The sequence below is a fragment of the Salvia miltiorrhiza genome, chromosome 8 (genome assembly GCF_028751815.1).
Source record: "Salvia miltiorrhiza cultivar Shanhuang (shh) chromosome 8, IMPLAD_Smil_shh, whole genome shotgun sequence".
NCBI lineage: Eukaryota > Viridiplantae > Streptophyta > Magnoliopsida > Lamiales > Lamiaceae > Salvia > Salvia miltiorrhiza.
Genome location: NC_080394.1, coordinates 11,166,036 through 11,181,139, shown reverse-complemented (window position 1 = coordinate 11,181,139; position 15,104 = coordinate 11,166,036). Strand labels below are relative to the sequence as shown.

General features: G+C 33.1%; 2 protein-coding genes across 2 annotated transcripts; one reads left to right on the top strand and one right to left on the bottom strand.

Moving 5' to 3' along the window:
* Positions 1-2,138: 2,138 nt before the first annotated feature.
* Positions 2,139-6,135, top strand: LOC131000946 (ras-related protein Rab7). The gene is made up of 7 exons (XM_057927097.1): positions 2,139-2,561; positions 3,058-3,084; positions 3,209-3,308; positions 3,778-3,924; positions 4,466-4,546; positions 5,420-5,565; positions 5,836-6,135. Exons 1-7 carry the CDS (start codon positions 2,509-2,511, stop codon positions 5,900-5,902), a joined length of 621 nt encoding a protein of 206 aa, XP_057783080.1. The 5' UTR covers positions 2,139-2,508; the 3' UTR covers positions 5,903-6,135.
* Positions 6,136-6,600: 465 nt separating this feature from the next.
* LOC131000945 (organ-specific protein S2-like) lies at positions 6,601-7,924 on the bottom strand. The gene is made up of 2 exons (XM_057927096.1): positions 7,722-7,924; positions 6,601-7,442 (listed from the first exon to the last, which is right to left on the bottom strand). Exons 1-2 carry the CDS (start codon positions 7,758-7,760, stop codon positions 6,771-6,773), a joined length of 711 nt encoding a protein of 236 aa, XP_057783079.1. The 5' UTR covers positions 7,761-7,924; the 3' UTR covers positions 6,601-6,770.
* Between the last annotated feature and the right edge of the window lie 7,180 nt (positions 7,925-15,104).

Sequence of the window (15,104 nt, the reverse complement as noted above, 5' to 3'; positions counted from 1 at the left end):
ATAAAATGCTAAACAATAAAATTCCAAATTTAATATATATAGGGAGAGGTTCACGAAAGAACCACTAAATAAAAGAAGAACGGAGAACTATTTTCAGCCATTCGATCATCAAGATCTAAGGTGGATGCATCATCTTATTAGATGAATGCAGATCCTAGGTTCGAATTCTGAAGGGAGCAATTTTTTTTTATTTTTTTGAGTGCATTAATTTTAACAGCGAATGCATTAATTTTTACAGTGGATGCATTAGATGGTTCTCACGTTCTCACAAATAATGTAGTTCTCTCTAGAACCACACCATATATATATATATATATATATATATATATATATGGTGTGGTTCTAGAGAGAACTACATTATTTGTGAGAACGTGAGAACCATCAAATCTAATGCATCCACTGTAAAAATTAATGCATTCGCTGTTAAAATTAATGCACTAAAAAAATTAAAAAAAAATGCTCCCTTCAGGATTCGAACCCAGGATCTGCATTCATCCAACAAGATGATGCATCCACCGTAGATCTTGATGATCGAATGGCTGAAAATGGTTCTCCGGTCTTCCTTTATTTATGGTTCTTTCGTGAACCTCTCCCTATATATATATATATAGGAATGGGATCATATAGATCCCAATGCTTATAATAGATCCCTAGATCCAAATCTTGACCACACATTTATGACATGTGGCGCATCAAGATGGTGACACGTGGCAAGGATTCCAAGGCAAAATCTGGAGGGGTAAAATTGGAATGTAATTTTCGGATTTAATAATTAAAAAAATATATATATTTTTTAGATTTTCTCAAAATAGATATATTTTAGATGCATATAGTTTCACACAAAGATGCATAAAGTTTTCACATGAAATGCATAACTTTGAACAGAAAAATGCATTTAATTTTTCCAATTTTGGTATTTTCACCACCCCACCCCATACCACCCCCAATCCAGCCCACACCACCCCCCAACCCTCCCCATTACCACCCCCCAAAAATAGGCATGTTTCACATGCATATAAAATCAAACAAAAATGCATAAAGTTTTCACATAAAAATGCATTGAATTATACAAAAAATGCATTTCATTTTAATAAATCTGGTAGTTTCGCCACCCCACCCCTGCCCCCCCACCCCACCCACCCCCCCACCCCCACCCCCACCCCCCCGAATTTTTTTTTTTCCAAAAACTGATTTTCTGATTGCTGGCCCACCCCCACCCCCCACCCTCCCAAATTTTTTTTTATTTTTTTATTTTTTTCAAAACTGATTTTCAAAAAAAAAATTTTTTTTTGGGGGTGGGGTGGGGGGGGTGGGTAGGGGTGGGTCAGTGGTCAGAAAATAAGTTTTTAAAAAAATAAAAACAAATTTTTTTTTTGGGGGGGTGGGGTGGTGGGGGGTAGGGGGGTGGGGTTCTGGGGTGGGGTGGGGTTGGGGTGGGGTGAAATCTTATGCATTTTTATATGAAACTTTATGCATTTTTATATGAAAGTTCATGCATTCTCGTATGAAACTTTATGCATCTAAAATATACCTATTTTGAGAAAATCTAATTTTTTTTTTCTTCGAAAATTACATTCCAATTTTACCCCTCTCCAAATTTTGCCTTGAAATGCCTTGCCACGTGTCACCATCTTGATGCGCCACATGTCATAAATGTGTGGTCTAGATTTGGATCTACGGATCTATTATAAGCATAGGGATCCACCGGAACCCAACCCTATATATATATATATATATATATACACAATGTGATTGACATGCAAGTTTTGAAGTTAAATTAACGTTTTGATGAAATGAACATATAATTAATTTATGTATGTCATGCTTGGGTCCTAGTCTCCTAGAGATTCATTTTTTGAATTTGATATCAAAACATTTTTTGAATTTGATATCAAAAGCTAATTCGCCTTGCAAAATTTTATCAGTCTTAATTGAAGTTGTTTTATATGAACATGAAAGTCAATTTGAAAGGTATTTTTGGAACTTAAATGATATTATAATTATATTAATGATAATTAAACCGCCTGCATCAAGTCTGTCTCCGCTGCTGGCTATACATGCACCTATGGCTCTACACATCTGAACTCGTTACACAATACACTTATACACATAGGTCTACGAGTTTTCATAATGTTCATAACGCAAAATTTAAATCCAACTTATTTTATTGAGTTTGAAACTTGTTTTAGATGGAAATCCAGTTCTTAAAAAATAACGTCACAAAAAAAGAAAAACAGAAAAAATAATCCAGCTAGAAATTGGGTATATGGGAACAGAATATTCCGTAGATCGCCAGCTGCCAACTGTTATGTTGTCTAGTGAGAGAAACAATTGAACTCGAGAGAGAGAGAGAGAGAGAGAGAGAGAGAGCCGTAACTGTTCAATCGAATCAAAACCCGGATTCAATTTGGATCGCCTGTCTGGCAACACGCACGAAGAGATAGAGAGAGACGCCTTTTGTCGCAGAAACTTTAGATCGGGTCAACTTCCCAGTCCGAACCCGAAACCATGCCGTCTCGTAGAAGAGCTCTCCTCAAGGTCATCATCCTCGGCGATAGCGGGTCTGTTTTTTCACTAAACTCGATTGTTTATCTGTGAATTGGTCGATGTGAGAGAATTCTCGCCGTTTCGGATTTGATTGGTTTAATTTATTCTTCCATACGCGAAATCGATGAAATTAGGATGATGGATCGATTCAATTCGAACTGATTCAGATTCATTCACATGAGTTTGGATCTCGAATTCTGTTGAAAGGAAACGAAGTAGTGAAATTTTTGAGAATTGAAATTTATTGCATGCTATTCCTGTTAAAATAATACCAAGTCGGACTCTTTACTTAAGATGCAATCAATAAGAGTGAGATGAAATAATTTGCAAATAAGCAAAACGCGGGGAAATTATCGAGCCTGTGAGACAAATTTGTTTAGTAGTTTTCCGCTCTAAAATCCTAGCCAAGCATAGGTTATAATGACCTACCTATATATGTCTAAGTGTGTTCTTCTGTACAAATTGGGTTGATAGCTAATTGGTTAATGTATTTGTGTATGTTTTTTTCAGGGTGGGCAAGACCTCATTGATGAACCAGTATCCTCAATCCTACTCATTTGTTACAATAATTGCTGATGTAAAATGTAATTTACTGCTTCTGTTATGAAAAACTCGTTCGTGTTATTATTTGTATGATGTGCTCTTGACTTGTTGATTAAAGATATGTAAACAAGAAGTTTAGCAACCAATACAAGGCGACAATTGGGGCAGATTTCTTGACAAAGGAAGTGCAGTTTGAGGATCGGCTTTTCACTTTACAGGTACGTACGGAAGCTGCTTGTTTTATCTTTCTAACAATTATCGCATGTGATTCAATTCGACTGAACAAGTAAACATAAATTTCAAGTTTCTTATACATGTTCATAACAAAGAAATAGTTTTGCTCCTCTCTAATATAGCTGGTTCTGACTCAATCTGATGAAGATTTGCTCTAAAATGGATGGGCCTTTAGATGCTATAACAATTCTGTTTATTTACACATCACAGTTGTGATAATAAGTAAAGAGAGTATATTTTTCTTTATTTAAAAGTTCTGAGCTTTAAATTTGGATTGTGAAAAATATACACACCTTGATAAAGCCATTGGAGAATCACATCATACAGCTCAGTTTAGACACTGGATATGTAATCATATTACTGATATTTGTAAACTGTTTGTCTTCATACTATCTGTTATCTTCCTCATTATAATCCCTCTTATGCCCTATGGTTGGGTCTGTGTATAATTAGATATGGGATACAGCTGGCCAAGAAAGATTTCAAAGTCTTGGGGTTGCTTTCTACCGTGGTGCCGATTGCTGTGTGCTTGTCTATGATGTCAATGTCATGAAATCTTTTGACAATCTTAATAATTGGAGGGAAGAGTTCTTGATTCAGGTATTTGCAGTTTTTATTTCGTCTGAGAATACCCTCCTCCAGTTCGCTCGTTTTTTTCCCTTCAAATCAATATAAGCTCAAGATCCACTGATAATTTTTTTTAAAATTATATTTGAGCATGAATCTTATCACGCATCAACCCTCATTTCTGCAAGCATATTGCCTTGTGATGGGTTTAGATTAACAAATAAGTATTTTTCTGCATTAAGTAAATTAGAATGCGTATATATGCAGATAAAGGGGAAGGATTGTAGGGTAAATTTTTCAGGATAGGTTTCACCTTTTTAATGTGTTCCTCATGTTGGGGGACACAGGTGAGAAGGTGGTCTAAGTTACTGCAACTTGAAATTCTTCATGACATATTGCCAAATGTTACTTAAGAATTCTTACAATACGAGTAGTTAAGTTGTATCAAAAGCCCTGAGTTTGATATTTCTGATAAAGAAAATAATTTTTTTATCCTAATGCAATTGCACAGCTTATATCTATCCTATAATGGAAAAAATGGAAACATACTAATGAAACAGAAGTTATTCTGCAGGCTAGCCCAACAGATCCTGAAAATTTCCCATTTGTGGTGATCGGCAACAAGACTGACGTGGATGGTGGAAATAGCAGAGTGGTAAACACCTGCCCCTCCTCTTTCTATATATATATATATATTGAGGTTGAGAGGCACCGTGCCAAAGGCATTAGGACATATTATATGTGGTGGAATGTTGTGGACCTATGATGATATCTACTACGGAGTTGGTAGGACAACATACAACCCAATATAAATCTACATTTACACCAATTCTATTAATTTCTCTGTTTGTTCTTTTCTCTACCATGGAAAATCAAACTTCAACAGGCTGTCTTACCTATAAGTATGTTAAAAGTTCTGTTCCCACTAAGAGAAGGCAAAATTTAAAACGGTCATTGTGGATAACAAAACAAAATTATTTGGCCGCTTCAGTTGAACATAAGGGAGGGAAGCTCAATTGCCCCAATTTCCTTGTTGACGGCTACTACTGGTGATCACCCCCCTCCCCACCTTTTCCCTCTGTCAGCACCACCCCCCTCTCCTAACCCTGCCCATTGGGCATCTCTTCCAGCTCCCTTTCCCAGTCAGTGCCTCCCCTCCCTTCCCCAGTCCGGTGGTGCCCCTTCTGCAGCTGCCCGTTTTTTTAATTTTTGTGCACTTTAACCACCAAATTTAAAAAGTAGGGGTATTTGCACTTTAACCACCAAAGTAAAGTTCTTTTGTAATCAAAATGGCATTTATAAACAATAGCTCGTTAGTTACATTCATTAAACTGATACAAACTTAAGCATCGCGGATGCAGTGTCCATTTGCGTATCATTCCCTATTTACCCAGTGCTTGTATCATGATAAATACTTCCAGCCTTTCTGTTGGGGCAGACTGAGGTGATGTGCTGCACTGTTTTCAATATGTAAGCTGTGAAACTTTGTTTGAGATTGACAAACATTGTTTTACCTGCTTTGCCACAGGTATCTGAGAAAAAGGCTCGGGCTTGGTGTGCCTCAAAAGGAAATATTCCTTACTTTGAGACTTCTGCTAAGGAAGGCACCAATGTTGAAGAAGCTTTTCAGGTTATTGCAAAGAATGCCTTGAAAACTGGAGAAGAGGAAGAAATGTGAGTACAAAATCCCATATTATCTCATCAAGTTGCATTTATATGTCAGCACCATCTTCGTTATACTTCTTCAGTTTCTCACAATGCTGTCATAATGTTTTATAGTTTTATTATATAGCTGTGCATTGTATTATGCTAAAAGTAGAATTGATAGTTGAAATTAGTAGAAGAATAAATTCTTGGAAAAAAATGCTGCCATATATTTGCACCGATCTCATAATTCTTGAACGACATATTTTCTTCTTGCTAATATTCTTGATGATGGTGAAGATACCTTCCGGACACAATTGATGTTGGTAGCAGCGCCCAACAACGGTCAACTGGATGCGAATGTTGATTGAGTAATATGATTCAGAAGTTCCCAGGATGCACCAAGAACTCCATCATTCTTATGTTTTTCGTGTTGCACTAAGATCATGCGTGTATACTAGTGTTTGTACTGTGGAGCGAATTCGTTTTGTTATTTTCTGAGCTTGGTTGCTTGGGCTACCTTCAATGTGTACTGTACCGCTCTGATTTGGTGGAGCTGGATAGAATTTTTCAGTGAATTGATTGCAGTTTCTGTGTAAACTCTTTCATCCTTGACATTTTTTTCAAGTTCTATCCTCTGCTCTCCATGTCGACTACTTGATTTTTTCTACAGGAAAACCGAAAGGGCGTCGATGGTGACGGTTGAACCATAAAAACCGAATTGATCTGATGAATACAACTGTAATTCAATATCGGTTGACCATGGATATTGATTCCCTAATTATCTATTTTTCTTTCTATCACTTGTCAAAATCACTGTATTGTATATATTTGTATTTTGTGACCATCTGCTAAATTAAACATCTAGTTGAAGTTGGTATGCGATGAAAATTGTAGAAAAAGAAGAATTTACCTTTTGGAAAAGGTCCAACGTATTAGAGAGCACCCCATCCCCAGTTGAGATTCCTCTGCTAACAACCTCTTACTTTTGCATTAAGTTGATTATAGAGCAAAATAATGCTACATAAATGAGGTGCAATGTTTTAAAACTAGCTAGATTGCAACTATAAAAACGAACATACCCGAAGGCTTTTCATTGAAATACATAATTGATCTCATACACGGCTTACATTTATTAGAAAAGCAACAACTTATGCACTTCATACATTAGAAATAGTGATAGGTGACATGAGACCACAGACGACAACATTATAAACTTCATACTAATTCACTTTTCACTTTTCTGCCTTGGCTCCAATCGTGTAGATCGAATCCTTGGAATTGACATCATCAGTGTATGCCGAGACATTAGGCCTAGGCTCAAAATCTTTAGTGTAAGATTTCTCATCCTTTGAATTGACATCATCAGTGTATGCCGAGACATTAGGCCTAGGCTCAAAATCTTTCGTATAAGATTTCTCATCTGTGAGCTTAACGTCATCGGTGTATGCTGAGACATTAGGTCTTGGCTCAAAATCTTTCGTATAAGATTTCTCATCTGTGACCTTAACGTCATCGGTGTATGCTGAGACATTAGGTCTTGGCTCAAAATCTTTCGTATATGATTTCTCATCTGTACGCTTAACATCATTAGTGTACGCTGAGACATTAGGTCTTGGCTCAAAATCTTTTGAATAAGATTTCTCATGTGTGAGCTTAAAGTTAACACTCGGTCTATCCTCAAACTCTCTCACAAAAGCTTTATGCTCTTTAAACTTGAGATCATCACTATGAGCCATGGTGCTAGCCCTTTGCTTAATGTCTTTTGCAAAAGACTCCTCATATTTAGGTTTGACATCGAAGATTGATGACTTACCCAATGCAGTATGACACCCATTTCTCTCATCCTTCACAACACCTTGCCAATATTCCCCTCCATCTTTTCTTGCATTGATACCGTAAGCTATCTGCATTTCTCAGAATTAAAATCCCTAGTTAGAAAATGAGCCAAGTAGAATCTCAACTCCAAATAAATTGATCAAAATAATGTTATATAACACATATCAACAAAAACAACTAGCTAGCTCATATAAATTCGCACGTAGATGAAACTTTCATGCATGTGCTAGAGAAACGTTAGTCATATATATATATAGTATATGTTAATGTGTATTTACGAAATTTAGTTCTCATTTTTCACAATAACTTAATTTGATTTTTGTCAGAAATAGAAAAAATGTACATACCAGTGCGAGAGAGAGGATGCTAGCTATAACGTAGCTCATTGCAATAATTTGAATCTAATCTGAATCTCACTTTATGAGTTGAGAATAGAGAAAATCTGCTTGCTATTTATAGGAAGAAAGTACGAAGACTATATAATAACAAGTTGTGAGAGAAAGAAAGCAAGAAGACTCAATCATTGCATATGATAATATAATTAAACTTTGATACAGAGAAACTAGATAAAGCAATTATTAGATATTGGGAGCTGGAGGTCCATCTTTGTCATCTAAATTATATATGCAAAATAATATAGGGTCGGGTTTCTGATTATGACATTGTTTTTCCTTTAATATTGTTGTTATGTCTTGAATTTTCCGCTTCACACTTCGGGGGTCTCGCTGTAATCTGGGTGTTTTATCTCAATACTATATACAAAACCGATCACCTACCCACCGTGGGCAAACATAACGTGCCCACCACTGATGTGGCAATGTTAATTAGGAAGGAGAATTAATAAATCTTACTCTAATTAAAATTATCTTACTCTAATTACAATTGCCACATCAGTGATGGGCACGTTATGTTTGCCCACGGTGGGTAGGTGATCGGATACTTTAATATTCTTATACTGATATATATATATATATATATATATATATATATATATATATATATATATATATATAGTATTTACAAGTCTTAATTATTACACTAAACATTTGATCTCAATACGTAAATAAAACATAAATCAGCAAGCTCCGACTTTATTTTTGTTGGCCTTGTTTGTTGTGGTGTTTAACGCTGTATTAGCATATTAATATGCTGAGAAACGATCATTTGGTGCCTTATTAACACAGACGGCCCAGCATTATGCAAGGGCCCGGGCCTCTTTAAATAGATAAATCTCGTTTAGGAATATGCCACCCCCTTTGATACGCAAACCATCATAATTATCTTGGATTCAAATCTCATTTTTGCCCTTAAATTCAAATATTATCAGCCTTATGTGTTGATTATTTCTACTCATTATTCTCTACAAAAAAACGTTGTTGTTCTCGCCGACCGACAAAGAATTATGCGGAAATTTTGCTGTGCAATACCAAGAATAATTTTGACTACGAAATCGACAACACGGTATGTGCGGTTAATCGTTTTTGCCTATCGAACCTGATTTTGATTTTTATTTGAGAATGTTAGAGCAGTAGAAACGATTGAATCTGTTAGGTCTTTTTTCAAAAAAAAGTGTATGTCATCTTTATTAAAATCTTAAGTTCTAAAGAGTTATAATCCACCTTAATCAAGTGTTTGGTTTGCATGATGGAGCCCGTGATTAATAACTCGGCCTGCATCTAATCACCCAAATGAGTGATTGTTTATCATCCCAAAGTTGGATGGATATTATTTAATCACCCCCTCCAATCCTATCACTCTTATCAATCTTATCTATCCTATCCAACAAACCAAACGCCTCCAAGTAGTATATTTTTATCATGTCATCTTATATCTATGACATTTTAGATACTACTCGTATATATGATTAGTGAAACCAAAGCTTTTACAAGCAAAAAGAACAAAGCTACATATATTAATGACTTATATGTTTAATAAAAATTTCTGGCAAATATTAACTTGTGTGTACATGCAATGTACGATGCATTCATCCTACTTAAATTAATTAACTATACAAATTAATTATTATTTTTTATATTTACAGCAAGAGTCTCCAGTATTTGGATGTCCCCAAATTAACGACCACTAAAAATAAGGTTATATATAGTTCACTAGAAAGCAACAACGTGATAGAATCTAGAGTAATCGATGTATCATATTCATATATATGTGTTGATGAAGATTTATCTATCAAAATAAGAAACTAAGGTTTTATATGAAATGATTAACCTAGGCAACACGTATGATGCCCATATATTCATTTATATAAGTGCAGCATGAGTCACGTTAAGATTGTAATTGCCACTGTGTGATGATATGGTGTTCCTCTATATATAGAAATCGATCACCTACCCACCGTGGGCAAACATAATGTGCCAACCACTGATGTGGCAATTTTAATTTGGAAAGAGTATTAACGACCACCTCATGGAAAAATATATTCTAGCTAGCTTTTGAAACGAGCTTGTTCTGCTAGAGTTTTTCACTTTCTAGTATATTTTTTCTTTCTTTTGAATTTTGAGAGTTTTTTTTTTTTGGTTGTTGTTGTTGGTTGGAGATTTAAGGATTTGGATTAGTAGGTCACCTTATAAAGAAAAAGAATATCATTAAGCTACAATTTGGATTAATTGTCAACTCCATCTTTATCATGAATCATATGGGTTCTTTTCTTTCCTTTAACATAATTAATTAACGATAGCTTAAAGTTTTGGATTAATTGACAACTGCATCTTTATCATGAATCATATGAATTATTTTCCCTCCTTAAACATAATAATTCACGATATGTGATGACATTAATATAATTCACACCTCACTCCCCTGCCGGCACCACTAATATTCACAAAAACATCCAGACAAGTCTCTATATGTTCTTCCGCATATATTCTAAAATATGCATGAATAATTAAATTAATAATTTCAAAAAGTCATACTAGGTTTTTTATGTACTTAGACATAGTTAATCTTTTAAACAACATATGAATTATGTATTAATTTAGGCTAAGACTAAATATGATATTTAGCCAAATTATAAATTCTGGAATCAACCAATTATAAGGTCATATATAAATATTATTATATTTAACTAACTTCATTTAAGACTACCTATAATTATACTCCCTCCGTCCCAGCTTTTTGTATCCACTTTTAGTAGGGATACAAAAAGCTGGGACAGAGGGAGTATATTTTAGAGAATATATATATATATATATATATATATATATATATATATATATAGGGTAGGGTTAATATAAAAACCCCTCTTAAGATGAAAATTAGGAACCAATTTAAAATCATTGATTTAAATAAAATAGAGGGCTGGGATTAAACTACAGATGCACAATTTCGATTGCATAGATGCACAGTTTCAATTGCATAGATGCACAATTTCGATTTGCTTGAGTATTTTGCATTGTTGGTTTCAATTGCATAAATTGCATATTTTTAATTGCACAGTAAAATATAATAGATGCACAGTTTCTTTTGTTGACTACATCCTAACCATTGGATCTAATATTTAAAAGGTCAAGATTAAGTTCCTAGTTCTCATTTTAACAGAGGTTTTTATTAGAACCTCTTCCTATATATATATATATATATATATATATATATATATATATTAATTTTAAATAGTAGTGTTAATTGTTTTTATAAATTTATTTATCTTTAAATTCATAATAAAAAGTAATATTAATACTCCCCTAATAAAATTCAAATAATTGTAATGCCACATAAATTAACCACACAAAAGTTTTCCCAATTAATAAAGATGAAAAAAATAGCTTGGTTGAAACTTATAAAATGAGAGAGAGAGAGAGAGTAATATATATCAAATTAAAGTTTGTGTCATGATCTTTAATTGGATATACAAAGGGATTCACCATAATAAAAAATTGTATTATGAAAAGGTAAAACAAATGTTAAAAAATAAAAATAAAATAAAAAAGAATTAAAAATAAATTTATTCAAAAAAAGATGAGAGTTGAGAGATTTTTTTTAATTTAAAAATAAATAAATTAAAAGTTTTACATTTTAAATCAAATATTTACATAAAAATATATCAAATTAAAGCTTTTATCGTGATCTTTTAATGTGATATGCATATTAAATATTTTATAATTAGTCGAATTTCACTATTTTAGAAAGAAATAAAGTAAAAAAAAAAGATAAATAAAAAGAAAATAAAAAAGGAAATATGTAATTTATAAATAAACCTTTAATTTTATTATAACTACAAAATTATTACTTAATTTTGAAATCAATTTAAAATTGATGACAAATTGAAATCTTAAATTTGTAATAATAGATATACAGTGATTTTGACAAAGCGTAAAAATTAAAATAGATAATTAGAGGAAAAATTCTAATCAACGTCCCACGGCCACGTCCAATATAATAATATTTTATTATTAAAAATCAAATTAAAAATTCGAGTATCAACATCCATTCCTCGGTACAGCATGGTGAATTACACAGGTCGCATTCATTATATCAGATCAATTCACCACAGTTAAATTTGCATACGGCTTTCATCAAATTAATTAACTTCCGATTGATTTTTCTTTCTATCACACTGAGTGGTGGGGATGGGGACACTATTTGAAAATGGGGCGTTAACCATAAAAAAATCAATCATTAAAAATGATAAATCGGTCATTAGCTAGAAAATCTAACGATTGAATTAACGATCAATTTGAAGCAAATGGATCTCATAGCTCTCATAGTACTCTCTCTTTCTTCTCTCACTTTCAATTTGATAGCCTTGAGGTTTAAGGAAAGAGAAGAATCCATGTGATTCATGATAAAGATGAAGTTGTCAATTAATTCAAAACTTTAAGCTATCGTTAATTAATTATGTTAAAAGGAAAGAAAAGAACCCATATGATTCATGATAAAGATGGAGTTGATAGACAATTAATCCAAACTTTGTAGCTAATTAATGATATTCTTTTACTTCATAAGGTGACCTACTAATCCAAATTCTTAAATCTCCAACCAACCAACCTAAAAAACTCAAAATTCAGAAGAAAAAAAAAACTCTAGCAGAATGAGCTCGTTTCAAAAGCTAGCTACAATATATACTTTTCCATTGCTTGTCACGTTATTTTCCCAATAATGAGATAAAAATTCTTTCGGCTATCTATCTTCCTACAACAAAAATCGAGTTATTATTTAAACAAATAATTAAAAATTGTATCCAATATCATAATTCGCTCATCAAATATGTGAATATATATTTTGGCAATTAATCCCAAAGATTATTTGCTATTGCATGCTTGGTCTCTCTCCCTCTTTTTTTTTTTTCCTTTTTTTTTTTCACTTGTTAGCTGTTATCTGTAAATTAACAGGATCAAATCAGAACTTAGAGAAAAAGTTCACATATAATATATTAATATGCAGTGTATTTTAGTATTTTCGATGATACTTTAATTACTTATACAAAATCTTAATTATTGTTTTGGGTATATATGGAGGAACACGATATCATCACACAGTGGCAATTACAATCTTAACGTGACTCATTCTGCACTTATATAAATGAATATATGGGCCCTTTGATTGCGTCCTGCTTTCTTGGGTTTTTTAAGGTTTTTTGTTTTGCAATAAAATCGTATTTTAATAAATGAATATATGGGCATCATACGTGTTGCCTTGGTTAATCATTTCATATTATAAAACCTTAGTTTTTTGTTTTGATAGATAAATCTTCATCAACATGTATATGATACATCCATTACTCGAGATTCTATCACGTTGTTGCTATCTAGTGAACTATAACCTCATTTTTAGTGGTCGTTTGGGGACATCCAAATACTGGAGACTCTCTCTGTAAATATTGCACGTACTCACAAGTTAATATTTGCCATAAATTTTTGTTAAACATATGACTATGAGTCAATTAAGATGGGTGACCAACTGGAAAGTTCGTCTAACGTATACAATTAAGTTAAAAATATAGTATAAATACAGAAATACTTGTGAGGTATAAATAAATAAAATACCGCCGGCAACCACCGGCGGTGACGTCTGACAATAGCGCCACCGCCGTCCGATCAACATTACCAGCAGCGATGCTCCCGCTACTAATCACCAACGGCGGAGGCGCCGGTAAAACTCCGGTAAAAGATCACCGCTCACCGACGATCTTTAGCGGCAGCGGCGCCGTTAATTACCAGCGGCCGTCTTTTACCGCCGGTACTATTGAAGTCATCGACGAGCGAAATACCGGTGGCGAGAGGCCGTTGGCAACCATTTTTCCGGCGGTATATGTATGATTACCGGCGGCATTGAGCGTGTTTTTTGTAGTGCTCGTAGTATCTAAAATGTCTTTGATGCATCATAACATGATAAAAATATACTTATATTGCCGTCGGTAATCAGCGTATTTTTTGTAGTGCTCTTAGTATCTAAAATGTCTTTGATGTATCGTAACATGATAAAAATATACTTAATATTAGTTTATATTATAACGCTCTAGAACATAAGATTTTAATAAGTCGATCGGATCGTGAGTGTTATTAATACATGCATCAAAGCTTTCTCTCTCTTCTTGTGGTAAGTAATTAATTAATAATGTTTCTCTCTCTAGCCCACCTCTCTAATTTCATAATATTTTCTTCAATAATTGTTAACAAAACTTTCATGTGTTGTTTCAGTATGGCTATTTTTGTGATGCACGAAAAGATCTAGGAGAGCTGTAGAAGGCTGTAATGGATGAAGAAACTATGCCTGACACAATAAAAAATCCTAGCTTACGTTCTATTTTTGCACATGATCCAACCATCAACTATATTACAATCCTTTAAGAGGTGAAGAGAGGTGTCTAATAGATCAAGAAAGGGACCTATATATAAGCATATGGAATAAATATAGTACAAAATTCAAAAATACTGATAAAATTCGAAAATTCTTGTCGGCCACTATTCACTATTGCGTGTGATTTTCTTGTTTCGGCCATATCTCCGTCGTACGAACTCCGATTGGCGATCCGTTTACGCTCATGAACTCGTATTGAGATGATCTACAACTTCTATTTCAGACCATTCTTCCATATTCGGCTTCAATATTTCTAAAATTTCCATCAAAGTTCGAGTAAGTATCATATTTCTCAAGATATATAAAACAATATAAACACGAAACAACTATCCAACACTCAATTTCTTATAAAATTGACATCGTATGAACATTAAAATGCATAGAAACATGAGTGTTATCAAACCTTAATTATTTAAAGTTTATAAAATTCACAATTTATACTTTGTCTTTCAATTAATATAGTCAAATGTAGAATAAATAATGCCAGAATTGAACAATTGTATATAATTTATATTTTCCAAATAAAAATAATCACATTTTCTAAATGTGTAATAAAGGGGACAATCAAGGTGGGACGGATGGGATAGATCCAGTGCCCCACAATTTTATATGTGTCACTATGTCATGCTTATATCTATTATTTTAATAATATTTTTTATAAAAATAAAATTTATTACTATAATACTATGAATTATATTTAATTCTTAATTATTTTAAAAAATTATTTTTTTTAAAAAGTATATACCATGATTTTGAATTTATCAACCTATTAGCAGCTAATAAAAGTGAAAATAAATGATAAAAAATAAATATATACCCTAGATTGATGGTATAAACCCTAGTTAATAATCCCAAAATTAAACTAAAGCATTCAATATCGAAATTAAAGAAAAAATAAATAAAATTAAAAGTTGGAC